This window comes from Sciurus vulgaris (assembly GCF_902686455.1).
Source record: "Sciurus vulgaris genome assembly, chromosome: 18".
In the NCBI taxonomy this organism is placed as follows: Eukaryota; Metazoa; Chordata; class Mammalia; order Rodentia; family Sciuridae; genus Sciurus; species Sciurus vulgaris.
The window spans coordinates 30,872,574-30,900,126 of record NC_136479.1 but is presented as its reverse complement, the minus strand read 5'-3'; the positions used below and the strand labels follow the sequence as shown (position 1 = coordinate 30,900,126).

General features: G+C 46.0%; 2 protein-coding genes and 1 long non-coding RNA gene across 4 annotated transcripts in view; 2 read left to right on the top strand and 1 right to left on the bottom strand.

Moving 5' to 3' along the window:
* Positions 1-9,057: 9,057 nt before the first annotated feature.
* LOC306650166 (guanine nucleotide exchange factor MSS4-like) lies at positions 9,058-9,395 on the top strand (the record flags this gene model as incomplete). The annotated part of the gene is made up of 2 exons (XM_079121994.1): positions 9,058-9,142; positions 9,223-9,395. 2 exons carry the CDS (start codon positions 9,058-9,060, stop codon positions 9,393-9,395), a joined length of 258 nt encoding a protein of 85 aa, XP_078978120.1.
* Positions 9,396-15,871: 6,476 nt separating this feature from the next.
* Positions 15,872-20,103, bottom strand: LOC306649877. Its single transcript, XR_013760733.1, has 2 exons — positions 19,531-20,103; positions 15,872-17,948 (listed from the first exon to the last, which is right to left on the bottom strand). It is a non-coding gene; the product is annotated as an uncharacterized lncRNA (long non-coding RNA).
* A 4,261-nt stretch (positions 20,104-24,364) lies between these two features.
* The window catches only part of TECPR1 (tectonin beta-propeller repeat containing 1), a 29,285-nt gene continuing 26,096 nt past the window's right edge, over positions 24,365-27,553 (top strand). The window contains exon 1 of one of the 2 annotated variants that reach the window (XM_079121212.1): positions 24,365-24,508. The gene's annotated coding sequence lies outside the window, so the exon portion shown is untranslated. Of the gene's footprint in view, positions 24,509-26,466; positions 26,490-27,553 lie in introns of those variants that run through there. The other variant, XM_079121213.1, reaches the window with a different exon arrangement.

The following is a 27,553-nucleotide window of genomic DNA, read 5'->3' as shown; positions in this document are numbered from 1 at the left end:
GGGCCTGCCTGCATTTGTTGACTAGTGTCCCTCAGCTGGGCAAAATCATCCTGGCCGCTGCAGGTGAACGTGGTGTCAGGTGTGAGAGGTGGAATCGTTTCTCGCTGCATACCATGTACCACTCTGGGGGATCCATTTTCAAATCTCAGCTGTCATCTGAAGCTGACGTCATCGCAATTGGCAAAACTGGATGCTGGGAAAGACGTTTTGGTCTTTGGGTACCAAAATAATAATAATAATAATGCATCTTGTCACTTTTGGCTTCTGAGAAACTCCTTTCAGTGCACACCTGCTGCCCGGCTCCAGAACAGGAGCTGGGGCCTGAAGAGGTTTTGTCTGCTTGTTTGTTTTTCAGTGCTGGGGATGGAACCCAGGGCCTCATGTTAGACAAGCACTTTGCCACTGAACTACACACAGCTCTTGGCCTTTCCTTCAAAGACTGTACAAATTTCTTTTCCAGCTCATGCCCCTGATCCAGGCCCCCCCCCCAACCCCCAGACACTTGCAAGACTCTCTCATCTCTCTGTGTGCCTGTCCCACTCCACCATCAGAGGAATCCTCCGTGAGAGTGAGTCTCTCGGCAAGCTCCCAGCTCTCCCTGCTTAAGAAACATCAGCGGGCACACCAGTAATTCCAGCAACTCAGGAAGCTGAGACAAGAGGATCCCAAGTTCAAGGCCAACCTGGTCATCTTAGTGAGATCCGGTCTCACAGTAAAATTTAAAAAGGGCTGGGGATGTAGTTCAGTGGTAGTGAGCTTGCCTAGCATGTGCGAGGTCCTGGGCTTGGTCCTGTTAGTGGTCTCCATCGCCCATGTGAGATCCAAGCTCTTCAGCATGCTATTTGAGATCTCTGTGCCCTATGCCAGGTGAAGCACCAAGTATCCCTGTTATGACTTGGATGTGAGGTGTTCCCCCAAAAGCTCATGTGTGAGACAATGCAAAAAGGCTTAGAGGAGAAATGATTGGGTTATGAAAGCCTTAACCCACTCAGTGAATTAATCCCTGGATGGGATTAACTGGTAACTGAAGGCAGGCAGGTTGTGGCTGGAGGAGGTGGGCCTGGGGGGCGTGGCCTTGGGGTATATATTTGTGTCTGGAGAGTGGAGTCTCTGCTTTCTGAGCACCATGTGAGCTGCTTCCCTCCGCCACACTCTTCCACCACGATGTTCTGCCTCATCTCAAGCCCTGAGGAATGGAGTCAGCTGTCTATGGACTGAGACCTCTGAAATCATGAGCCCCCAAATAAACTCTTTCTCCTCTACAATTGTTCTGGTCAGGTCTTTTAGTGGCAGCCGGGAAAAAGCTGACTAAAACAATCCCAGAGAAGCACCTTCATGCAGGTCGGTCTTTCCTTCCCTCCTAGCATCCCACCATCACTCACCTGATGCATCTCTAAAGTGCCATTTCCATGGATATTTCCATGCCAGTCCACGGATATTTATGCTGGTTCCTGGCATGTCCTCATTCCCAGTCCTTAGCTAGAGTCAGTCAGGTAGGGAGAAGTTCTCCCACAGCTTCTGGTGACGCACACAGACTCCAGATAAGACTGTAGCATTTCAAACTCCCCAATGCCCTGACCTACTAACTAGAAGCCCATCTGTGACTCAGTTTCCCCATCTGCAAAATGGGGCAACAATTGTAACTGCTTCATAGATTTTTGTGAGGTAAATGGGGCCAGCACTTGTCCCTGAGTGGGTGCCATCCTCACTCTGGAGTTCTTGCCTCTGAACACTCACTTGGTGCTGCCTGGGGACCCTACACACAGAATCCCCACAGCGAGCGTTTACATAATGCTAAACGTGACTGTCCTCTGCCCAGAGGTATCATAGTGATTGGTGTTGAGTGGATCATTTCGTCTTCCCATTAGTTACATGAATGCTCCAGGGAAGTCCAAACTTACCCTCTCTGAAGGTTCGATAATTCAGTTGCTGAAACAGACCAAACTAGCCAGATTAACAGGGGAAAGTACGGAAATTTATTAATAGGCACGTGTACATGGGAGTCATACAAAATACAAAACCAAAGAGAAGGGCCAGATGGCTGTGGTCTAAATAGCCTCCTCACAGGGGAGAGGGCTATAGGGGTGCTTGCTGTAAGCAACTGCAGAGGGGCAGTGAATAATTTTTCGGGGAATGGAGAATGAGCCCAAAGAACAGACAGGGCCTGGGGCAAACTCTCTGGGCCTTAGACATGGGATCGGATTTTTAATTTCCCTTTCTGAGTCTCATCTTCCCTGGCGAGGGAAATTTTAGAAACAAGACACCCACTGCCCTCTCAGGCTAAGGTTCACACAGGTGTCTTTCCCAGGATCGTTTTCTGAGCTCCAACAATACACAGTTTGCACAATTTGACTTTTTCCCCACGTGCGATCACACCCGGTGGATTTTCTGTTTTCCTTGGAGACCTTTGCACTCGCGCAGAGATCTTCGATGTCAATCTTCACTGTTACATGTCCCTGTTCACTGGAAGGCCAGGCCCTGCACTCAGATTCCAGGACCCACATCCTCTTTCCTTTGTGGACCAGGTTCCTGACTGTCCCAGAAGCATCTGGAACAGAGGACATCCGCACTCCCTGTACCTTGTTTAAGGTTCAATTTATTAAACTCATATGTCTTAGGAGCCAAAATTTTAAAGTGCTTCTTTTTGGCACATCTTAATAATGATTATGGGTGTCATTATATTAATTCTCTTATTCAATTTAGCCTGCAATTATAAATGTGGCATGGTTGTCTTATAAATATTGCAAACACCTTACGTAGCAAGTAAGGCATATGTTAACAGTGACTACAAATCCGATTTCTTAATCTATAATATCAATATCATGGGTTTCACTTATTTCCTTTATTTAGAAAAACATCTTATTTCCTTTACTGAAAAAAAAAAATGCCTTTCCAGCATTATAGCTCTATTTATTTTGATATTCTTCCAAGTTTGCAGACCCCAAAGTAAGCTAAGGCATCAGCTAAGGCATTTGGGTTGCAGATGGGTTGACTGGGCCAGGACTGTATGAAGATTGCTCTTCCCCCTGGGCGCGCTGGCGTACACCTGTAACCCCAGCGGTGCAGGAGGCTGAGGCAGGAGGATTGAGAGTTCTAAGTCGGCCTCAGCAAAAAGCAAGGTGCTAAGCAACTCAGTGAGACCCTGTCTCTAAATCAAATACAAAATAGGGCTGGGGATGTGGCTCAGTGGTTCAGTGCCCCCGGGGTTCCCTGGTACCCCGCTCCCCAAATTTACATGTTCTTACTAGTATAGCATTAAAATTAGCCACGCCATTAGAAACTCCATTGCTAAGCAGTGAAAGACTGAGACTCCACTCTGACCTCTCTTTGCGAAGATGCTGGGGCCCTCTTCTTCCTGGTTCTCTTGAGGGACCCCCAGTCCTGGCATTCGGTTTGTTCCTTATGTCCTGTTTTTGTTGCCACTGTGTGCCATCACTGCACAAGCAGATGAAGAGGCACTCATGTCCAGCCATCTCCAGCAGTATTGGCTTTCTGTGCTACATGCTTTTGTGCCTCCCCGAATTTCATATTCAAACTGTCCACTAATCCCATTCATCCCCTTCAGATCAAATCACCATTGAAGGTTCCACCACAGGGTCACATCACGAGGTGCAGCTCTTTTGAATGGGGTTAGTGCCCTTATAAAAGAAGTTGGGGGAGCTCTTGACCCCTTCTACTCTGTAAAGATGCACCAAGAGGCACCGGCAATGAGGCAGAGCAAACTCTCAGACCCTGGGTCTACGGATGCCTGGACCTTGGACTCTCACACAGGAACTGAGAGCAATAAGTCTATTATTTATAAATTACCTAGTCTAATGCGTTTTGTAAGACACTGTGTAAAACATGACTCCAAACTTTGCACCTTGAAACAGTGTATGCTCATGCTCTCGGTCTCTGTGGGTCAGGAGCTTGGGTACAGTTTTGCTGGTCTTCTGCTCAGTGTCTCACGAGACTCAACCACAGTGCTGATGGGCCGCATTCTCATCTGGGGGTGGGAGTGGGGAAGAACCACCGCCACGTCATTCAGGTGGTTGGCAGCACTGGACTGAGGGCCCTGGCTTCCTGCTGACTTAGCTGGGGGCAGGGCCACCCAAAGTTCCCTCGTATGCAGCCCTCTCTAGAGGCTGTCTGGAAGACAGGAGAGCACGTCTCTACCTCAGAGAGGGCCAGATCCCTCTTACAAGGCTTTTACCTGTTAAAGCAAGTATATGCAAGATATTCTTCCTTTTGAATTAACTCAAAATAGTTGATTTGATTACATCTGCAAAGTTCCTTCATCTATGCAGCATTTGGCTAGGTGGAAGTCACAGTCCCAGAAAGAGGAGGGGATCACACCAGGGGCAGAGATTGGGAGCACCCTGGGGTGTGCCTGCCACGCCTAATTAATGAGCTCAGTCTTGCATTTCTCTGCATCACAAGCTTTACTTCATGTATAGTAGCACATCCCGTAGGAGTTGCCTTATGAACTCATGGCTGTACCACATCACTAGGTCCCCCAACCTCAAGGCTGGCTGGGTACATCTCTTGCTTAGCCTCTAACCACACTGGCCTCCTTGCTGGTCCTGGGTCATTGTACTTGATGCTCCCTCTGCTTCACTCTTCCCTGAGATCCAGACTCCTTTATTTTATTCAGGCCTCTGCTAAAATATCATGTCACCCGAGACCCCAAGGCTGCTCTGAAAGGCCACTGACAGCAGGAAAAAATAGCCAGGCTCCGACTGATGGCTTGAAGGCAGAATCCCAGCTGCCTCTGCACCTGCCATGTGATCCCCAACCTGTGAGGCACCCACGTCTCCCCTGATCAAGTGAGGACAACAATCAGGGCTGTGACAGTCACCTGGCTCATGTACACAGTTGTTCACCTCTCTGCTTTCTATCTGGTATGGAAGTTGGGGGCCTCTCACATGTAGTTCCTGGGAGGAAGTCACCTTCCTTCTTGGCAGTCTGCAGCCCTGGTCTATACTTCTCTCAGGCTCTGCTCCCTTTCCCTGGCCTTTAGATTCATAGAAGTAATCATCTTGGGCTGCCTCTGGAAGCTTCTCCATACCTAGACCAAATTGTCTGTCATCCCAATCACTTCCACTACCTGCCCCCAGCGCACTAACAACAGACAGATTCACAGGAGGAAAGACACACAAATGTCCTAAGGGCACAGGGAAGACCCATAGGAATGTGATCAACTGTGAACCAAAGGAGGTTTAGAGCCTTGTAGCCTCTTCACGATTGGAGGAGAGGGAGGGCAAATACACGTGACCTGGAGGGCTAGTGAGTGATTATTAGGGAGTATGAGTGGACCCAGGATGCAGAACTCAGCCTGCAAATGACTCTCTTTGGAATCTGAATGAACCTAAGACAGACATCTTGTGACAGGAGTCCATCCAAGTGTGTCTTCAGTCCTGAGTCCTTCTGTGGGACAGATTGTGGGATTTCAGAGAAGCGACGGTGTTGTCTTTGGCAGGTTCAGTCTTAAGGGAAGGAAGGGAACAGCAGAGCCCTTCCCTCCCCCCCTGCATCTGCCCCTTGCAAAACAAAGAGGATCAAGAGAGGATCAAGAGATGGGGGTCAGAGAGAAGGGGAACCTAAGACTATCTCCCCAGCTCGGCACATCAGCCCCACACCATTTGCTGAGCCCTGACACCAGCTCTTATTGAGCACTTACTGTGGGGTCTTCTCTGCCACGTCCCACGTGGAGGAGGAAAGGGTCAACTGCCAGAGGAGGATGTTGGTGGTTTTTCTATCTATTACCCAAAAAACTAATCTACTCGACGAACACAGGAGCACCAATATGCTTTTCATATGAGAGGGGTCATGTCGGGTCTGGCCATGCAGGCTCCAGCCTCTTAACAACATGGAGTTGCCCAGCTCTCCTTTATTTATAACATACAGGTAAAGGGGGCCAGGACCAGGAGGAGCTTCTTCTGTGATGGCCAGGATAGGGTGGAGTTAGGGAAGCCATTCTCTTAGAGGGAAAATTCCAGAAGGAGGCAGGGAGCCACTCCCACGCAGCACCACATGCTACCTGGCGGTTCCAGGAAGCCAGGTCTGTGCGTCCCACGGCTCAGCCTAGTCTGATTCTGCCAAATAAGGACGGCTTCCCACTACTTACTATGCCAGGGAGTGACAGCTGGACAAACTATCCCCAAACTCACATTCCTACAGCCTCTTCTAGCGGATGATCTTTATTGCTTAGGGAGGAAGAAGAGAGGCAGGAACTGTAAGACACTGGGAAGAGATGTCCTGCATGGAGTGCTTCGCCCCTAGAACGCACACTTTTGACACAATGGTGACCTAGAAAGAGGAAGTCAGGGATTATATATTGAAGACTTCCCAGTTAATGTCCCAGCCAGAAATGGCTTCAGAGATTAGACTCTGAGCTCCATAAGGACCCGTGCCTGACCCGTGACTTCTCGACTCCCTGGCAGGCTCTATTTATTGGCTTGAAAGTGACTCAAGTGCTGCTGAAAGGCTCTGTTCTGTGTAAGGGGACCTCAGGCTCCTGCCGGTGGCCTCCCAGGCCAGCACAGAAGGATGCACTTCCTGTTTGTGAGGATCTGAGGCCCGCAGTACGGCATGTGGCAGGGGGTAGACGTGGCCCCCTCGTGCCCAAAGCAAGAAAGGGACACTAGAAATTCATGTGGTCCCAGGCAGGAGTCTCAGTCCTACAGTCGCTAGTTCCAAGGCACAATGGCTGGATTTTGACAGTGGAGGGCTACAGTTTGGATCTTCCATGTCCTTCAAAGGCCCAGGCATGTGTCGAAGGCTTAGTCCTTGGTGGGGCCCTGTGGAGAAGTGGCGGGGTGTGGTGGCAGAGCTGGTTATTCGGGATGTGCCCCGCTAGTGGCGAATGAGAATCCACCCCTGCTCCGCCTTTCTCTTTTGCTTCCTGGCCACCACGCTGTGAGCAGCTTGGCTCTGCCTCGCACGCTGGGCCATCATGTGCTGTCTCAAAACAGGTTCAAGAGCAACAGGGCCAGCCAGTCTCAGACTGGGGCCTCTGGAACCGTGAGTCAAAATAACCCTCTTCTCTGTATAAGTTGATTTCAGGGATTTGTTACATGATGGAAAAGCAACAAGCATCACGTGAACTCCCTTCTGCTCGGATGTCTGAGCAGGTCTGGTAGAATATGAAGTACATCCATCTTGGGCTCCAGTTCCTGCCACAGAGCACCAAAAACCCTAGGAATTTCTGGAGTGACAGTATCTCCTGTTATCCATCATACCTGAGTGTATGTCACTGAGGTGACTTTACCCGCATTGCCAGGAAGACATGGACAGTCCCTTCTCCAAGAATGCTACTAGTGGGAAACTGCTGTTTGTACTCTAGCTTCATTCATGGCTAAAGTGAGTGTGAATCTCTGTCACAAGGGGCTAAAAATCACTCATAATGCTTTAAACTATGTTGGCCCATTTAGGGCTTTTGTTTTAAATTAGAGCATCATAATTACACACGTAATTCATTTTGGCAAAATCATACATGCAAGGAATGATTTTAATCCTGATCCCCCTCCCCACTTTTCTTCCCCTCCGCCCTCCCCTAGTCTCCCTCCTCTACTGAACTTCCTTCTTTTTTATGTATTTATTTTTATTTTTACAGACTGCATTTTGATTCATTGTACATCAATGGGGTACAACTTTTCATTTCTGTGTTTGTACACAATGTAAATTCACACCATTCATATAATCATATATATACAAGGGTAATACTGTCTGTCTCAGTCTATTATCTTTCCTTCCCCTACCCGCTCCTGCCCCATTTTCCTCTACACCATCCAAAGTTCCTCCATTCTTCTCTTGACCCCCCCGGCCACCCAACCCCCATTATGTATCATCATGTACTTATCAGAGAAAACATTCAGTCTTTGGTTTTTTGGACTTGGCTTATCTCACTTAGCATGATATTATCCAACTCCATCCATTTACCAGAAAATGCCATAATTTTATTCTTCTTTATGACTGAGTAATATTCCATTGTGTATATATACCACAGTTTCTTTATCCATTATCACTTGAAGGGCATCTAGGTTGGTTCCACAGTCTGGCTATTGTGAATTGAGCAGCTATGAATATTGATGTGGCTGTATCTCTGTAGTGTGCTGATTTTAAGTCCTTTGGGTATAGGCCGAGGAGTGGAATAGCTGGGTCAAATGGTGGGTCCATTCCAAGTTTTCTAAGGAATCTCCACACTCTTTCCAGAGTGGCTGCACCAATTTGCAACTCCACCAGCGATGTACGAGTGTGCCTTTTTCCCCACATCCATGCCAACACTTATTATTGCTTGTGTTCTTGATAATAGTCATTCTAATTGGAGTGAGATGAAATCTTAGGGTGGTTTTAATTTGCATTTCTCTAATTACTAGAGATGAGCACTTTTTCATATATTTGTTGATCACCTGTATATCTTCTTCTGTGAAGTATCTGCTCAGTTCCTTAGCCCATTTATTGATTGGGTTCTTTGTATTTTTAGTGTAAAGCTGTTTAGCTTGAATCCATCCCATTTATTGATTCTCGCTTTTATTTCTTGCACTCTGGGGGTCTTGTTAAGGAAGTCTGGTCCTAAGCCAACATGATGAAAAATTGGGCCTACTTTTTCTTTTATTTGGTGAAGGGTCTCAGATCTAATACCTAGGTCCTTGATCCATTTTGAGTTGATAAACTTCCTTTTTTCTACATATACACACATACGTAAAGGTGAAGTCCCCTGTGGTTCCTTTACATATGAATGTTACTTGTATCTTCTCCTTTCCCTCCTTCCCTCCGGTTCCCCTTCTTCTACCCCACTGATCCTCCCTCTATCTTTATGATATCCCACCCCTCCCCAACCATCTTCTTTCCTTTGTTTTGCTCTGTCTCCCACAGATGAGAAGACAACATTTGACCCCTGCTTTTCTGAATCTGGTTTATTTCATTTAGCATGTTTTTCTCCATTTCCAATTCTTTATTTACTGGCAAATGCCGTTGTTTCATTCTTCTTTATGGCTGAGTAGAACTCCATCCTGTGGAGTCGTGAGCCAGAGAGCAGAGGACCTGGTGGCCGGGGAGGCTGTGGCGGTAGCGGCGATGCAGCCAACTAGAAAGCGGAAGGCCGGGCTGCGCCAGCCTGGTGGCTCTTGCGTGCTGCAGCCAGGGGCTGCCCTCTTCTCCCGTGGGCAACTTTTCCTTCCCTCCAGGAGGAAGAAGCCAGCTCTGGCCCATGGCAGCAATCCCGAAGGTGCCCTCCTCCAGGAGCAGGGCTGGTTGATGGCATGCTCATCTTTGAGGACGTGGGCTTCCCCAAGGGCGTGGGCGACATCAAGTTTCTGGTCTGCGCCGACTGTGAAATTGGACCTATTGGCTGGCATTGCCTCGATGACAAGCACAGTTTCTGTGTGGCCTTGGAACGAGTTTCCCAGGACTAACTGAGGGGACGGGGACTCAGATCCACCCCCAACTATAAAAGCTTTCCCCACGAGAACTGGCATCTGCCCCATGTAACTGCTGTGCTGCCTTCTCTGTGCCGACACCCAGGACGAGCCCCGCCACCTCCATGGGAGCATGCAGGGGCCAGCCCTGCTTCCTGCACGCCTCTTGCTTGGTCCACTGTGCGTAACATGTGCTGATCCCTCTTTCCCCTAGATTCAGGACACTGTCACACCTTCAACATCTAGTCTCATGCCTGGTGCTCTGCCGAGGCTCCATTTTACCCAGGTCTTGCTTTTTTTTTTTTTTTCTTGTATTCACCTTTTTAGCCATGACACATGACAAAAGATGCTCCTGTGCGAATAGTGGAAACTCCACCTTTTTCTCTCCCTCAAGAAAGCAAACCCGTATTGGAGACAGACTGTTCAGGGGCTAATCTTGTTAGCTACAGTCATTTATTCTTTCTTTTTTTTTTTTTTTAATTTCTTTTTTTTATTTTATTGTAAACAAATGGGATACATGTTGTTTCTCTGTTTGTACATGGCATAAAGGCACATACCATTTGTGTAATCATAAATTTACATAGGGTAATGTTGTTTGACTCATTCTGTTATTTTTTCCCTTCCCCCCACCCCTCCCATTTATTCTTTCTTAAAAGCAATACGTTTATGAACTGCAGTATTTAAGCCACTAATGAGAAACACATTACTTTGGATACATCTCTAATACCATGTTTGAGACCCTTTACTCTGGATTCATACTGACATTTTATGCAAAGATGCATGTGGTCCCTCTTCCCTTTGAATCTTAAGGTGGTTTCTTTTATTGGCACCTCCTGTCTACAGCCTATACATCAGCATCAGACTGTTAGCTCTGTCTGGCAGCCACCCAAGGGGAACAAACCCTGGCTGTTAACTAGGCAATCCTGGAGAGTGGAGGGTATGGGATATGTAAGGGAAAGGCCTTTGCCTATCTCCTCTGGCCAGGTAACTTTCTTCCATTGTTTTTAGGAGATTTCTATAATAGTATCATCATTTTATTGGACATACTAGCCCATGGTCCTCAGAATTTTGATTTCATCAAATCTCCCTACCAATCCAGAATACAGACTTCTCCCACCAAACACACACACACACACACACACACAACTCCATCGTGTGTGTGTGTGTGTGTGTGTGTGTGTGTGTGTATACAATTTTTTTGCACCAGGGACTGAACCCAGGGGCACTTAACCACTGAGCCATATCTCCACCCCTTTAAAAAAAAAAAAATACATATATATATATTTTTTTTTTCTAATTGGAGTGAGATGAAATCTTAGGGTGGTTTTAATTTGCATTTCTCTAATTACTAGAGATGAGCACTTTTTCATATATTTGTTGATCACCTGTATATCTTCTTCTGTGAAGTATCTGCTCAGTTCCTTAGCCCATTTATTGATTGGGTTCTTTGTATTTTTAGTGTAAAGCTGTTTAGCTTGAATCCATTATTTAGTGACAGGGTCTTGCTAAGTTGCTGAGGCTGGCTTTGAACTTGTGATCCTCCTGCCTCAGGCTCCTGAGCCACCATGCCCAGTTATATCTTATTTTGAAGTGAAATAAGATATAACTTATTATATCTTATTGTGAAGTATCTGCTCAGTTCCTTAGCCCATTTATTGATTGGGTTCTTTGTATTTTTAGTGTAAAGCTGTTTAGCTTGAATCCATTATTTAGTGACAGGGTCTTGCTAAGTTGCTGAGGCTGGCTTTGAACTTGTGATCCTCCTGCCTCAGGCTCCTGAGCCACCATGCCCAGTTATATCTTATTTTCTTAATCCATTCACCTACTTACAGGCATCTGGGCTGATTCCATAATTTGGCTATTGTGGATTGTGCTGCTATAAACATTAAGGTGGCTGTATCACTGCAATATGCTGAATTTAGATCTTTGGGGTAAATACTGAGGTGTGGGACAGCTGGGTCACATAGTGCTTTTGACAGTGGTTGTACTAATCTGCAGTTGCACCAACGATGGAAGAGTGTACTTTCCCCCACATGCTCATCAGCCTTTATGATTATTCGTGTTCTTGATAACTGCCATTCTAACTGGAATTGAGATGAAATCTTCCTGTAGTTTTGATTTGCATTTCCCTAATTGCTAGAAAAATCTGAACTTTTTTTTTTTTTTGTATATTTCTTGGTTATTTGTGTTTCTTCTTTTGAGAAGTTTCTGTTTAGTTCTTTTGTCCATTTATTGATTGGGCTATTTGGGTTTGGTTGTTGTTGTTGTTGGTTCTGGGGTTTGAATCCAGGGGTGCTTAACCATTGATCCACATCCCCAGCCCTTTCTTATATTTTACCTAGAGCAGGGTCTTCATGAGTTGCTTAGGGCCTCACTGCTGAGGTTGGCTTTGAACGTGAGATCCTCCTACCTCAGCCTCCTGAGCAAGATATTTGTTTTTCTGCACTGAGTTTTTTAGTTTTTTATATATTCTGGATATTAATCCTCTGTCAGAGGAGCAGCTAGCCAAGATCTTCTCCCATTCTGTAGTCTCTCCCTTCACTCTCTTAATCATTTTCTTTGCTGTGCAGAAGTTTTTTAATGATTCTCGATGGCATCCCACTTACTGATTCTTGGTTTTATTTCTTAAGCTTGAGGTGTCTTGTTGAGGAAGTTGGCACCTGCACCTGTCTGATGGAGTGTGGAATTTGGTGCTTTTTTGATATTTCAAAATTGGTTTATTTATTTGTGTGTTCGGTTAGAAAAAAGGTTACAAAAGCTAAACAAATTAAATGTAAAACACAACTTAACTAGTATTCTGGGGTCACTAAGCTTAATGATGAACCACTACTGCTTGTGTTACACAAATTTGCAGTTATCTCAAAAAAATACTTTGGGGTTTCTTTCTTTCTTTCTTTTTTGGTACTGGGGATTGAACCCAAAGATGCTTTACCACCGAGTTATATCCCCAGTCCTTTTTTTTTTTTTTGGCGGGGTGAGGGGTGTACCAGGGATTTAACTCAGGGACACTCAACCACAGAGTCACATCCCCAGCCCTATCTTGTATTTTTTGCTGACACTGGCTTTGAACTCGGGATCCTCCTGCCTCAGCCTCCTGAGCAGCTGGGATTACAGGTGTGTGCCACCACGCCCGGCTTCCCCAGTTCTTTCTAATTTTTTATTTTGAGACAGGGTCTCACTAAGTTGCATAAAGCCTCACTAAGTTGCTGAGGCTGGCTTTGAACTTGTGATCCTCCAACTTTAGCCGCTATGATTACAGGCACCAGCTCTGGGGCTTCTGAGCATGTGCTCTCTCCAGCTTCTTTTACTCCCTCCAGCTCCCTTCAACGCCCCTCCCCCATCACTTCACTTTCCTTCCTCCCACGCTCTTTCTCCCTCTCATTGAGCCTCCTTTCTGTACTGAAGTTGAGCCCCCTCAAAAATCTAGCTCTGATACCCCACCTATTTTAATGGCCCCTTTTAAAAGTAAGACTAATAAAGATAATACTAAAACCGTTACTTATGGACAAAGGCTGAATTACATACTATTGCTGAAGATGTTCCCAATGTTAAGGAAGACTCAGTTGAATTTTTCTGACAATTTGATCTTGGCCTTTCACATTTATAACAATTAAGTTAATCCACCTATCTGTGGAAGATGTTTTGGCTAAGGAATAGATTGCAGTGGCAAATTTAGATGACCCCATTGGGGATTTCTCTAAAGTGGGTGAAAGAGGCCAGGCAAAAGCTCAAAAATTAGCCCCATAACTTCATAAACAAATGCCAATTCTATTTCCCAAATGCATGGACTGGTGTATTAGCCAGCAGTACATTCAGCAGCCAGACGAATTTATTTATGATTATTATGCTTGTTTTGAGAAAAACTTTTCAAAAATCTGGCATTAAAACCTGACACAAAACTAATAGGCTCTTTAACTTCTGTTGTTGAGCCAATCTTCAGGATGACAAGTACTTTAGATAAATGACACTCCCTGTCCTGAATGTTTAAAGAGGTTCCATTAACTGGGGACACAGCTCAGTGTAGACAGCTTACCTAGTATGTGCAGCAAGGCCCTGGGTTCCATCTCCAATATTGAAAAAAAAAAAAAAAAAAAAAAAAGACTTAGACTTTTCTTGCTGAACAGTGTTCAAAACTCTAGCTCAAGAAAACCACAGAAGGGCTGGGACTGTAATTCACAGACAGGGTACTGGCCTGGGTTCAATTCCCAGCTTCATAAAGACAAAACTAGTTATGGGCACTTCAATTTGGGTTGCTCAGTTTATGAGCTTTCACATTAACAATTACCACCAAATCAAATTCCTCAAACTCCTTCAGTTCTCCCAAAGACATGAGTTACTCCCCCCAAACAAACAAAAAACTAAAAATCCTGGTCATTTTTAAACAACTGTAAAAAGTATTGCATGTACGTCGGCAACAACAGCAGGGCTTTAATAAACTCCACATCCTTAACAGCAGCCCAGGGTAGGCTTGTGCTGAGAAATCACATTTTCCCGATGTTTACAGCAATCTTTCTAGGGCTACAGATTTGATAACCAGAAACGAGGTTATTAAGGCCCTGTTGACATAAGAGCTACCTTATCTGTCCTCACCCCTATCAGCTTCTCAATTCCTCTTCATTGGAGTCAAGAACTCAATGGCAGGGCTCTCAAACCAGCCATTAAACCCCAACCCATTCTGTTTCACCTGGGACGTAGGTAGGAATCTCACCAATTCCTAATAGTTCCTTCTATGCCTATACATCTGCTGGGAAGAGATTTTTTTTCTTTTCTTTTCTTTTTTTCTTTTTTGGTACTAGGGATTGGACCCAGGGGCACTCAACCACTGATCCGCATCCTCAGCTTTTTTTTTTTTGTATTTTATTTAGAGACAGGGTCTCACTGAGTTGCTTCAGGCCTCACTAAGTTGCTGAGGCTGGCTTTGAACTCTTGATCTTCCCGCCTCAGTCTCCTGAGCTACTGGGATTATAGGCATGTGCCACCGTAACTGGCTTAGAAAAACAAGTCTTAAAAGAATTAAGGTCTTGCCTGGCGTGGTGGCTTAACCTTCTTTTAGTTGTATTTGAATGACCGTTATTAATATGTATCATTATTGACTTGTATGTCTCCTCCCTAGTGGAAGATTTCCCTCTGCACAGCACCATAGCCATGGCAGGCAGTAAAATGCTACTTTTAAAAGATTATCATTGGGCCCAGTGGCACACACCAGCAATCCCAGCAGCTCCTGAGGTTGGAGGATCGAGAGTTCAAAGCCAGCCTAAGCAATGGTGAGGCACTAAGCGACACAGTGAGACCCTGTCTCTAAATGAAATAACAAAATAGGGCTGGGGGTGTGGCTCAGTGGTTGAGTGCCCCTGAGTCCAATCTCTGGTACCTAAAAAAAAAAAAAAAAAATTATCACTTTGTGGGGAGTACCTCTGAGCTGCATAATGACAGATCATCTATTTTGTTAGACAAGTAAGTGTTCAGTTTGCAAAATCTGGCCCACTTTCCAATGTTTCCACTGTGCTTGCCAGCTTCATCCTCAGGACTGATGGAAGATACTGATGGAATCCTAAAAACTCAATTAGCTAAACTACTGGAAACCTTTGTCTTGGAGTAAGGCTCTGCCCCTGGTGCAACTGAACCTTAGACCTACTGCTTCAGATAAAGGTGAATCGTCACTGTTGAAAATCATCATCAGCAGATCTCTGAGACCAGATCAAGGACTCCATAAACCTCCTGTCCGCAAAGAACTCTCCTTACGTAATGTCAAGAATTTGCAAGAGCCAGGTTGGGATTGTGGCCCAGTGGTGGAGCACTTGCCTAGCATGCATGAGGCCCTGGGTTCGATCCTCAGCACCACACACAAAACTAAATAAAATAAAGTTTAAAAAAAAAAGGTAAAATTCTTTATTAATAAAAAAAAAAAAATTAACAAAAGCCCTTAAAATAAGTTCACAACTTATAGAACAATCTTGTCACACTAGCAAACAATCTTCAACCTGGCAATTATTGTGCTAGAAACCCCATCTTCATAAGAGCACTTTCCAATCTCATTAAAAGGCTATTATTAACTCACTTTAAGCTGCTAAACTTAAAGACATTGGCTGTTTTGTGTTTCTCATTTAAAGGTAAGTTACTCTACCTAAATAGTCTACTGACATCCCTGGAGACCTCAAATTAAAATCACTGGTCACCCAGAAAACAACTCATACCAGTCCTGGAAAAATAAAGCAGATGGCACTGGATATAGTCAGCTCTCCCAGAATTTGGGAACTGGGCTGTAAATTATTTTTACAGATTACTTAATGCTGACAACACTTGCTCTTTTTTCTATAATATTTTCTATATGATCCCACACATTGTGTAACCATTTCCCCTGCCAAAACGGTGATTCCAGGATGACTGGGTGTAACCAATCACCCTTACTGGGTCACCTCTGATTAAGAATATCAAGGTATTGCCAAGCCCTGCTTCTGACTGCCTCATTGTCAGTCTTTTTTTTGCCGTGGGGGGGGGGGTGCGGGGGGGCACCAGGGATTGAACCCAGGGGACACTTATCCACTAAGCCACATCTAGCCTCTCTTTGTTACTCTTATGTGGCCTCAAGTTCTCCATCCACAGTTACCTCTTTGCTTCCTCCCTCCCTGGATGACTTTCTGGGAATGAGCCTTTCTAGCTCCAAGGGACAAGACCTATGAAAATCAACACACAATCCAAAGATTTATCTTGATGCTTTTCTTTGAAAAGATCATGATCAAAGTGGGGTGGGGGGAGCATGCAAAAATTAAAAGAAAACTATGATGAAATCACTGAAAGAGCTTTTCAAGAAAGAGTGGGGAGGCCATCAAAGGAGGACTTATCCAGGGTTTGACTACTGCCAAGGAATGTGACCTTTGGTCACCTTCACCCTTTGACCATAGGCATCTAGGATGACTGGAAAGACCAATGGCATTGTGTCCTGAGATTCAAGATGCACATCAAGCTGTTATCAGGGGCCTGGGGGTGTAGCTCAGTAGTAGAGTGCTTGTTCAGCATGCACAAGGCCCTGGGTTCCATTCCCAGCAAAACACACACACATAACACACACACACACACACACACACGTTATTCAACTTTTGTTTTATGGACATTCCATTCTGCTTCAAAATTCTTTTCTTTTTGGCTAACAGTTACGATCCCAGTTCCTTCTCAACATGAGCTCCCTGCTTCCTGCCTTGTTCACTGATTCGGAGTTGTCTGAACTTGTGTCTCCCAAATTGCAATTCCTAAGACCTCCCCAAATTAAATCCCTTTGCTTTTACCATTTCTGAGTTTGACTGATTAGTAAAAATAAGCATTTCCCTGACTTCTCTGAGTCATTCCAGCAAATCAGTGCATCTGAGGCCAGGGTCATGGGGACTGCTGACTTACAATCATTTGGCCATAAATATGGAAGGCCCAGGCATGCGAATGGCATCTGAAGTGGGGCAGCCTTGTGGGACTGGGCCTTTACCTTGTGGGATTTGACGCTGACTTCAGGTAGATGGTAATGGAATTAAAGTGAATGGCAGGACAGCCTGTGGTGACAGACAATCGGCTGGTGTGGGGGAGTTCAGAGTGTTCTGTATCAAAGTGTAGAGAAGCAGGCGTTGTTAAAGACAAGCCTTGCTCTCTCAAACCCCCAACCCCCAAGATAAGGACAGAGGAGCCCTGGGTGTTGGCCAACTGATTCTCAAGCCTATGATTTCAGACCTGCAGTCAATGACGAAAAGGGTAGTTAGGAACTCGTTCCACTGGTGGCAGCAGCACGCTGCACCCAGGATCCAGAAGTGAGTGGAGGCAGTGGCAATGGGGCCATGCCCAATGGCCCCAGTGCCACCTCCTGATCCAGCTGTTGCCCTGCAAGCCTGGAGCTGTGGTTTTCCCTCTCGGCTGCCCTTGGCTCCTGTGTCCTGACCTGGCTTTTCGACCTTCTGTGGATTCCACAAGTCCCACTACATCCAGCACCACAGATTCCCTTTCAGCTTTGGTTGGCAACCTATGAGCTCTGACTAGCCGTGTGAACCTGGGCAAACTCCCTCTGTAGGTAAAGTCAACTGGGGCTAAAAACAGTTACTGAGTCTGTCTACATATGGGGTGAGCTCCTCTTTCTCCCTGGGAAGCTCCTTCAAAAGATTTGGTAACATTGGCTAAACGTTTTTTTGAGGTGCTGAGGACTGAACCCAGAGCCCTGAACATGCTAGGCAAGAGCTCTACCCCTGAGCTACAGCCCCAGCCCCCTGGCTCAACTTTCTGAGAATGAAATGGATGTCTTTTTATAACTAATAATTTGGTTTTATGTAAATATTTTGAATTACATTATGTATGAAATATTATTTTTAGATTTTTTTTTTTTCCACTCTCACTTTTCTAGACATAACTTTTTGGGGCTTCTATTCATCCTTGATGGTGTCACCACAGGACCCTCCAGGGCACATCATCTTGTCAGTTCTCTGGGTTGGTCAAGACGTGGCATTTTAAGAAATCAGGTGTGGTACTGGATTCGTCATCCCATTCACGTGAAATCAAGGTAGCTGCTTTTACCTTGTCCTTTTTAAGGGAAAAAAAATTTTTTTTAGTTGTAAAATATAATACAAAGTAAAATGGAAGAGCTAGGAATGTTGTGAATCAATCATTATAAAGTTAAACTTAAGTAATCATCACCCATGACAAGAACTGGAACACCCCCATGCCTAAATGTCCCCTTGGTGCCCCAAAGGCATCCACATCCTAATTGCCATGGTAACATTATGGTAATCACTTCCTTGCCTTAATCCTTATTTTTTTTCCTTTTGTACTGGGGATGGAATCCAGGGGTGCCTTACAACTGAGCTACATCCCCAGATTTTTAGTGTTTATTTGCTCAGGGTCTTGCTAAATTGCTGAAGCTGGCCTTGAATTTAGGTCCTCCTGCCTCAGCTTCCCAAGTCGCTGGGAACAAGTTACAGGAGTGGGCCACCATGCTGCCTTCTCATTTTTATCATCAAGCACACATCGTCAAACATACTGAAGTTCTTGCCTGTTTTTGAACTTCACATATAAATGGGATCACAAAGACTCTTTGGGGTCTGTTTCTTCGCTTAACACACGTTAAGACTCATCTATGTTGTCACATCTAGTTGGACCCTATTCATTTAGTGTTACCAACAACATTCCACTGAGGACTCCATCACCATTACCCATCATCCCCCTGGGGATGTACATGGGGGCTGTTAGGAACAGCGCTGCTAAGCACTCCCTGCATGTTCTCTGTTGTGTCTGAGGTCTATGCCTCAGGGAGCTCCCATCTCCAGCTTTCTTGGTGATGTCACCGATTTCCCCAGGGACAGCATTACCCTGCTTACTACTGAGGAGGAGCAGTATTCCGTGTTTATCGGCCATTCGTTTCTTCTGTTTTTCAGGTGCCTGTTTCTCTCTCTACTTGCCTGTGGGTCTTTCTCCTACTGTCTGCAGTTCTTCCTATTTCTGGATCGTAACCCTTTGTTGGTTGTGTGTTGCAAATACCTTCTCTCACTCTGTGGCTCGCCTTTCCCCCCTCTTAATGGTGTCTTCATAAAGAAAAGCTCTTGATTTTATAGTTTAATGGATTTTTTTTTCTTTAAGGTTAGTTCCTTTTGTGTCTTTTTTACTTTTTTTTTTTTTTTTCCTTAAATCCTTCCTTATTTCAAGATCTTTAGGATATTTTCCTTTCTTTTTTGGTACTAGAGATTGAACCCAGGGCTTTGTACATGCTGGGCAAGTGCTCTACCACTAAGCTACACTCCCAGACCTTTTTATTTTTATTTTGAGACAGTGCCTCGCTAACTTGAGGCCCTCCTGCTACAGCCTCCCGGGTAGCTGGGATTGCAGGTCATGACCGTGTAGAATACGTCCTTTATTATCTCTTACAAGGTGTTCTGTCCTTCTCATGTAGACCCATCCTGAGAGGGGCCATGTGTTTAGGCTTAGGCCTCTGAGCCTACTACCTCATCCAGTTAGTATCCTCTTTTACTCTCAAAAGTGTCTGTAAAATTTCCTTAAGCTTTTCTCTTTGAAAAAATGCAGCATTTCTTTGCTTAATTCTGATCACTGTACATGACTGGTTTTTGAAGAGGTTTAGAGAAGCATAATCAAATACTACAGAAGTTCCCACCTGCTGGCTGGTGACAAGGATCCTCAGTGCCCTGCCTGCCCAGGATGGCTGTGCGAGGTTCAGCAGAGCAGAGACCAGGAAGTGCCTCTTCAGGCCCTGTGGAGGGCAAATCCTGCTTGCAGCAACAGTTGGCAAAGTTCCATTTCTGCGTTGGAAAGAGAGCTGATGGGGCTCAGGATAGAAAAAAATCACGTGGAGTAATGATCCTAATAAAACTCATTTGTGGGTTGAGGTGGTAGCTCAGTGGTAGAGTGCCTGCCAGCACGTGTAAGGCACTGGGTTCAATCCTCAGCACCATATAAAAATAAAATAAAGGTACTGTGTCCACCTACAACTAAAAAAATATTTTTAAAAAACCTCATTTATATAAATGATCATAGAACACAAATACAACAAAAGTCCCTTTAAATAACTAATGTGACAATTGTATTTCTGGAATCAAAATACACGGGTATGTTCCTTTTATTTATTTTTGCAGTGCTGGGGAATCAAACCCAGGGCCCGACTGTGCTACACAAGTGCTCTACCATTTGCCACACCCCAGCCCCAGGTGTGCTCCTTTCACATACAGGCATAACACTCCTCAAACTGTTAACAACTACCAACAAGTGGCAGTCATGTGGTATAGAATAGTCATGCACAGAACAAGCGCCAGCCCCTCCTAAATACAGAGGTGCATGTGCCTGCCAGCACATAAAGAGTAGGGATCTCGGGGCTGGGGAGATAGCTTACTTGGTAGAGTGCTTGCCTTGCAAGCACAAGGCCCTGGGTTCGATCCCCAGCACCCCAAAAAAAAAAAAAAAGAGTAGGGATCTCAAATTCGGGTAGGAGTGCAAGTTTTATTTAGCTTCCTGGAAAGTAGTTTCTGTAAAGTAAGTGAAGCCGGCTTTCCTTCTACTCCTGACCCTTGTACTTTACCATGGACCTTAATTAAAGAACTTTATGCACAGAAGACTCAAACCCCACGGTTGTATGTGGACTCTCTCGCCCTCTTGTACACTGCTCTCTCCCCACTGGACTTTTTTAACCCCAGATGAAAATATCTCTGGCCAGTGTGAAGAAACAACACTGCTAATGAGGAACATAACTCCCAGGAAGAATCTGGACATGTCTGTCAAAGGAAGGTTTGATTTGGCCATGCTTGCACGATTTGACATGATCTGGCACAGTCCGGAGTTTTCCTCAGGCCTAAGGGACTTATCATTGACTTCTAGGTTTGGTTCATTGTTTATCTGTTTTAAGTTTTAGAGGTCTTAGGGTTTCTTATCTTTGGGGCGGTTATTTGTTTAGGTTTTTAGAAATAAAACTTCACTTCACTGTAGGGCACTATTGCTTGTGTTTTGATATGAGAATCTGGACATGGACATGAATTTCAGGTCTCACTTCCTTGCAGATGGTTTCTCCTGCCAGGGATTGGGGAGGGTGGAGAACAATTTAGCAGTTTCACTTAGCACGTTAATCGTCACAAGGAAAAAATAAGTGTTGTACTTGATTTAATTAGCAGAGTGTAAAGGAAGGAGCTGGCCACTCCAGGTCCAAGTGGGGAGAAGAGGCAGACAAAGCCAAGAAGCAGGGTTGGCCAGGGTCCACTCAGGAGGACCAGGCTCACTGCCAGACATGTGACTGGCTTTACAAAGGAGGCATGACTGTAAGCAAAATTTAAGTAAAAACACTGCTGGGAACCACTTGTGATTAACAGTGTACTCTGAGAAAGTAAGCTTTCACAGAAAAAAGAATCTAATCATGGTGAACAAATGGGTCATCAGAAAGTGAAAGACCTACCCACTTCCACCTGCAGCTAATTGCCACACACATTGCTGGTGGAGGTGGGAGAGAACATGGAGACAGGGTGCCATGGACTGGCCAGTTCTGCTAATCTCTGCCCTTTCTCTAAGGCTCTTCCAACATTTTTCACTGCATGACCGGCTGGTTGGTTTTTCTGCAGGGTCAGGGGGCACTGTATTCATTCCTTTGGTATAAATCCAGTACCTATCATGAATTAGTAAATCATTAAGCCCTAGAAATTCTAATATGTATGAAAACTCCCTCAAAAATCTCATAGCATAGTCAAGGAAAAAGGAGAGAAAACAAACAATTATAATACAACATATGAAGGGTCAGAATGGAGAATATACAAAATCATGAGGGCATCAAAATGCAGGCCTACTTTCCCTCGGGGAAGAGTTGACCTTTGCTCTGAGACTTGAAAGCTGAATGACAGTAGACAAGGGTGCATAGGACATCTGAGACAGTGGGGGCTGTGTGTAGGAAGCCTACACTATGACAGAGCCTGGCAGGGTCAGTAGTAGCAAGTTCTGCTGAAGCTGGAGCCTCAAAGCTCAGGGGAACTGGCAGACAAGAGGCTACCAAGGAAGGCCAGGCTAGTGGGCAAGATCCTGAGCTGATGGGCAACCATGCAGCAGGGTAGCAGTCCCCACTCCCTGTCTCCAACACCACACACAGAAGTAGTAAGTCTGTCATCCAGAACCCAGTCCTCTGTCTGTCCTGTGGAAGGGTAATGAATCCTGTATTGCTTCTCAAGTGTTTCTGGAACTCTCATTAAACAGTGAGCAATGATGCAAATGGCCAAGTACCCTAAATCAAAATATGCAGAGGATATGATAATAATATGCTGGATGCCACATCCCTTCTTACTTCATCCTCCCCACAACCGAAAGAAGCAGGCAACAGTGTTAACTTACAGGCCAGGACTCAGGCTCAGAGCCTGAGCAACTCACACTGTGACAAGAGCAGGGATTGGAACCCACTGGGTCTGGCCTGGAAAGAAGTGGCAAGGTGAAGACAGAGAGGAAACAAGAAATGAAAGAGATGAAACATAATAAAGCAAAAATAGGAATGAGGATAATTCTTTGTGGGTGAGGGCAGAAAAACACAGACCTCCCGACCATCAAAAGGGGCTAGATCTGCATAAACTGAAAAAACTGGGAGTAGAGGGGACAGGCATTCCAGGTCTGCTGCATCAGACCCTAAATTCAAGGAGAGTGCTATGGAACTGGCCCAGTACATGAACACTGCAAGGAGCCATCAAGAGCCACTAATCAATGCTTCTTTTAATGAGGAAACTGAGACCAAAGAAGAAAAGTGGCTACAAGTGCAGAGACAGCAGAATCCAGGTCTCTCTTCCTCTACATGGTATTTCTGCAGTCTAGTGGTCACTCATTCTCTTTCTGCTAATAGTACCCCAAGTTTTCTCTGAGGAACCATGCCCTTTGCCTCTCTGAGCCCTCACACTTTGCGAGGGAGGCGAGGTAGAGGACTCTACCCACATTTCCAGACTAAGTCCACAAATACTAATCCCTTAGGTGTAAGAAAGGGTCAACGTTAGATGCAGGGCTCCACAAAGCCATCCAGGGTTAAGAGGAGGGTTATTCTTTTTCTTCCACTGGAAGCCCCTATCTGGGGCTTCCCAGTCATGACTGCCAGGGAAAAGTCGACCTGCATTCTCAGAAAGAAGAATGCAGACAGGAGGGGCTGGGGTTGTGGGTCAGTGGTAGAGCACTTGCCTAGCACATGTGAAGCATTGGGTTTGATCCTCAGTACTGCATAATAATAACTAAATAAAAAAAAAGGTATTGTGTCCATCTACAACTTTTAAAAAAGTTAAAAAAGAAAGGAATGCAGACAGGAGATGAAAATGTTCATCGGCTTTCCATTACTGCAACAAATACCTAAGATAATTAATTTATAAAGAGAAAAAGGGGAGCTGGGGTTGTGGCTCAGTGGTAGAGTGCGTGCCTAGCATGGGTGAGGTACTGGGTTCAATTCTCAGCACCACATATAAATGATAAAGGTCCACTGACAACTAAAAATATATTTTTAAAAAAAAGGAAAAAAGGTTTGTTTTGGCTTTTGGGAGGTTTCAGGTTACTGGCCCTGTTGCTTTTGGGCCTGTGGTAAGGCAGTACATTATGGCAAGCAAGATGGGAAGTGAAAGAAAGGAAGAAGACAGGGCTGAGGTTCTATTACCCGCTTTCAGAGCAAACTGTCAATTATCTGATGACCTCTCACCAGGCCCCACCTCTTAAAAGTTTCCACCTCCCAACAGCCTCAAGCTGGAGACCAAGGCTTTAACACAAGGGCCTTTGAGGGGCATTTCAGGTGCCAACTCTAGTACTGAGGAAACTAGTTTCAGGTGGCACTGTTTTAGCCACTGTGTCAGGCCGTGTCGCCAGACATCCCCTACTTTTCTCCCAGTCCAGCAGCAGATTCAAACACCCACGGTCCAACACAGTGCGCGTCAGTCATTTTCTGAGTTTGTGTCCTCATCTTAAAAATGGGAATAACATCCATACCGACCTCTTTGGGTTGTGGAAAGGAAGCACTCACGTGTTAATATTATTAATTATGTTAGCTTTAATTAGGTTGTCCCTGGAAACACAGTTTGTGCAATAGTGACCTAATATTGACACCAGGGCACGCTATATATAGTCGCACGGTCACGTTTCCAGGATTCCTCTCGTGAAGTGTAAAACCTTAAGTCTGTGTGCTCGAGGGTTCCTTTTCATTCCGCGGGCGCGGCGCCCACACGCCGGCGCTCCTCTGGTCCCAGCGGCGGGTGCACCCAGACTCCCTCCCGGCCCGCCCCCTCTCCTCGCCTGCGGGCCCCGCGTCCACACAGCCTGCTCCGCTCCTGCGGCAGGGTCCGGGGAGGCGACGGCCGTTCTGCACCGGGTTTCGCAACCTGGAGCTCCACAGAGTGGACCCAGCCCACACGGACCCGGCGCGACCCCGGAAGTGAGCGGGCCCGCGACCCTCCGACCCCTAAGTCGACCGGAGGCGCTGCGCAGCAGCCAATAGCGCGCTCCTAGGCTGCTGCGTCATGGAGAGATTGGCCAATGGGCGCGGGCCTGGCCGCCACTTCCGGCCCGCCCTCTCGCCTGCGGCCGGGGCAAGACCGGCCCGCTAGCCCAGCTGCGGAGCATCCACTGTGACCCCGCCCGGCCGGGCGCCGGCCCAGGTAAGCGCGGCACCGCGCACCCTCCGCAGCGGCGCAGGATCGTGGGCACTCGAGTCCCGTGGGCACTCGAGTCCCGGCCCCTCCGGAAAAGTTGGGACCGCGGCGCCCCTGCAGCGGCTGCGTTTGCCTGGACTCTTGAAGGGGAGGGAGGGACTGTACCTGTGCTCTTTCCTGCACACCTGGAGGGCGCCGCCCCGAACCTGGTCGGGGAATGACCAGGTGCCAGCGCAGGGGCAGATTAAGATGACGCCCCCACTCCAGACTTTGGATTGACGTGATTTGAGTAGCAGATCGCTGGAGGCTCGCAGTTTCAGAGAATGGAGCTTCAAGGGGCCTGTCTGGCCTTCTTCCTGGGCAGCGGTGGGAGCAAATCTGCTTGTCTTGGGATTAACTGGGCAGATGGTCAAAGCCCTGCGCTCCGACATATGCTACTGGTGGCAGTGCAGGGGCCCACCTGTCGCCTAAGTGCCGGAACTGGGATGAAAGCCAGTCTGACTCAGGGCACCTCCTGCCTGGTGATACTGGGTGGACCCTGTTCTTCGGGAACAATGAGAGTTCTGTTGCTTCCTCGCACCTTTTTGGGCCCTGATATCACTTTTGAGCAGTCTGCACTTGGCAACCAGCAAACTGCATTAGTAGCTCAGTACGCACCAGGTGGGAGTGACAATTTAACAGACAAAATAAGCAAGAAACTTTTCAGGAAGGGTCCTAAGGCAGATTCGGAAGAGGTAAATGCATGGAGAGCTTCCTTGTTCTGTGTCCCTCCCTCTACCACATCTACCCCCAGTTGCCTTGGGCACTTTTTGGTTTCTGGAAGGGACGTGTGTATAAACTGAAGTAGAAAAGCAGATGGCTTTGAGGGTGCAGACTGACTGAAGGTTCAGCTCAAATTCATTTTGTAGTTCTTGGTGAGTTGAAGCCTGCTTCCTTGGTAGATAGCACTCCATCCCTTCCCTTCTACAAAACAAAGACGCCCCAGAATTTCAGAATGGTAACACTTAATGCTCCAACTCCCCTACAAGAGTCACATGACTCAGGACAGGTTGCTTGGGTATCTCATAGCCAGAAAGTAGCATATGAGGAGTTAGGGGTGCCTCCTGGCAGAGGCAGAAAGGAGGTGTGACCAAGGATATTTACCCTGTCGTCACCTTTAGCTGGGTAGTGACTGCTGTCTGAGTCTCCATTTTGAAGGGAGTTTGTAAACACAACCCCCACTCCTTCCTTTCTCTGCAGCAGAGTATTCTTCCATTAACTGCCCAGAAGGTTCAATTATGTCTGGAAGGAAATTACTGCTTAGTCATTTATCTAAAGAAAAGTGTATCAAATACAAGTCGAAGTCTGTTCTTTGAGCTTAACCTGCAGACTGGGTCTAGGTTAACTGGTTGCTTACGTGTTGAATTGTGAGCTATTTTTGCAGAAAAAATTATATTAAAATGACACCGTAGAAATTGACATTATTTTTAATTTCCCTTTCTTTATTTTTAAATGTTTTTATTGGTGCATAATAATTGTACACAATGAAACTGACACTTTTAAATGAAACTTTTTTTCTAACATTTTATGATGAAGATTTTCAAATATATAGCTGAATTGAAAGAATTGTACAGTGAATGCCCCTATACCCACCATCTTATTCATTATACTGTTGACCCTTTACTTGCTCTGTTGCATCTCTTCCCACAGATTGTTGACCTTATTATTTATTTATTTTTGCTACCAGGAATTGAACCTATGGGCATTTAACCACTGAGCCACATCCCCAGCCCTGTTTTATTTTTTATTTTGAGACACAGTGTCACTCAGTTGCTGAGGTTGACTTTGAATTTGTGATCCTCCTGCCTCACCCTCCTGAGTCACTGGGATTACAGGCATGAGCCACCATACTCAGCTGTGACCTTACTTTTTAACTAATTTATGATGCTTTGCTTTCCCAGAGCAGTGCTTCTGTCTGGGCTCAGAGAGTTGGAGGTAGGTAGAGGTCGTTATCATTAAACGGTTGAGCACCCACCCTGTAGATCGCTGATAGGAGGAAGCAAAGAGGCCCCAAGGCTTAGGTCCACCAGAAAGGGACCTGATTTTTTTTTTTTTTAATGAGAGATAAGTGGCAGTTTGTGGTAGTAAATGCCATGTAATGAAATGATATCAGTAGTATGATTGAGTTCTTACTGGATACTGAACGATGTTTATCATAAGCTCTGTGCTGTATTTAATTCTCACAAGATAAGTAGGTCACTATTCCTTTCTGACTTTTATGCATTAGTAAATCGAGGTGCAGGGAGGTAGATAACTTTTGGTGATACTAGAAAGTAAGGGAGTGAGGACCCAAATTCTGGCAGTCTGGGGCCAGGCAGCTCTTCTGAGTTATTGTGCAGGTACCAGAAGGACCCTTGCAGCCTGACCAGGGAGGAAGGGTGCGCTAGCTAGGGACCACCAGGGGTTCTGACTCAGGCACCTGGACACCAACACAGCTGACTCCAGAGGGTTGATGTTCCGGTGGTTCGTTTGTGTGTCTGACAGACATTGGCGCTCATAAGGTTGAGGAGGTCAGTGGTTCTGTGGGGGCTCTCTCCCCAGGCTTGTGGCTGATCAGTGTCTTTCCCATTGTCTGTCTCTACTTCCTGTCATGGGTGTTTCCACAAACTTGGCTTCTGTCCTGCCTCCCATTTCCTGTTCCACATCCCCTCTGTCACTTCCTCCTCAACCCTCACTCTTCTTCAGGTTTGTCAGATCCACTCTGTTCCAAAGAGCCTATTTTGCCCACGGCAGATGCTCCTGTTTTCAGTATGTCCTATCTCCGGGCATCAGTACAATCGCAGTGCCTTCTGGAGCGCCCACGTGCCTCTGGCATGCTGCAGGGGTAGGATGGCATGGCCCAGCCTCAAGGCACCTAAATAAACCTGTCTGTCTCCTGGTAGCTCCAGTTTCCAAACCAGATGGGCAGTATGTGTGTCTTCAGGCCTTTCTTTCTCCTATCCTTAGGGCAGTATTCCCTTGTTGGATCTGGGAGCCGCCCAGTCAGGCAGAACTCTTTGTTGTGACTCCCTG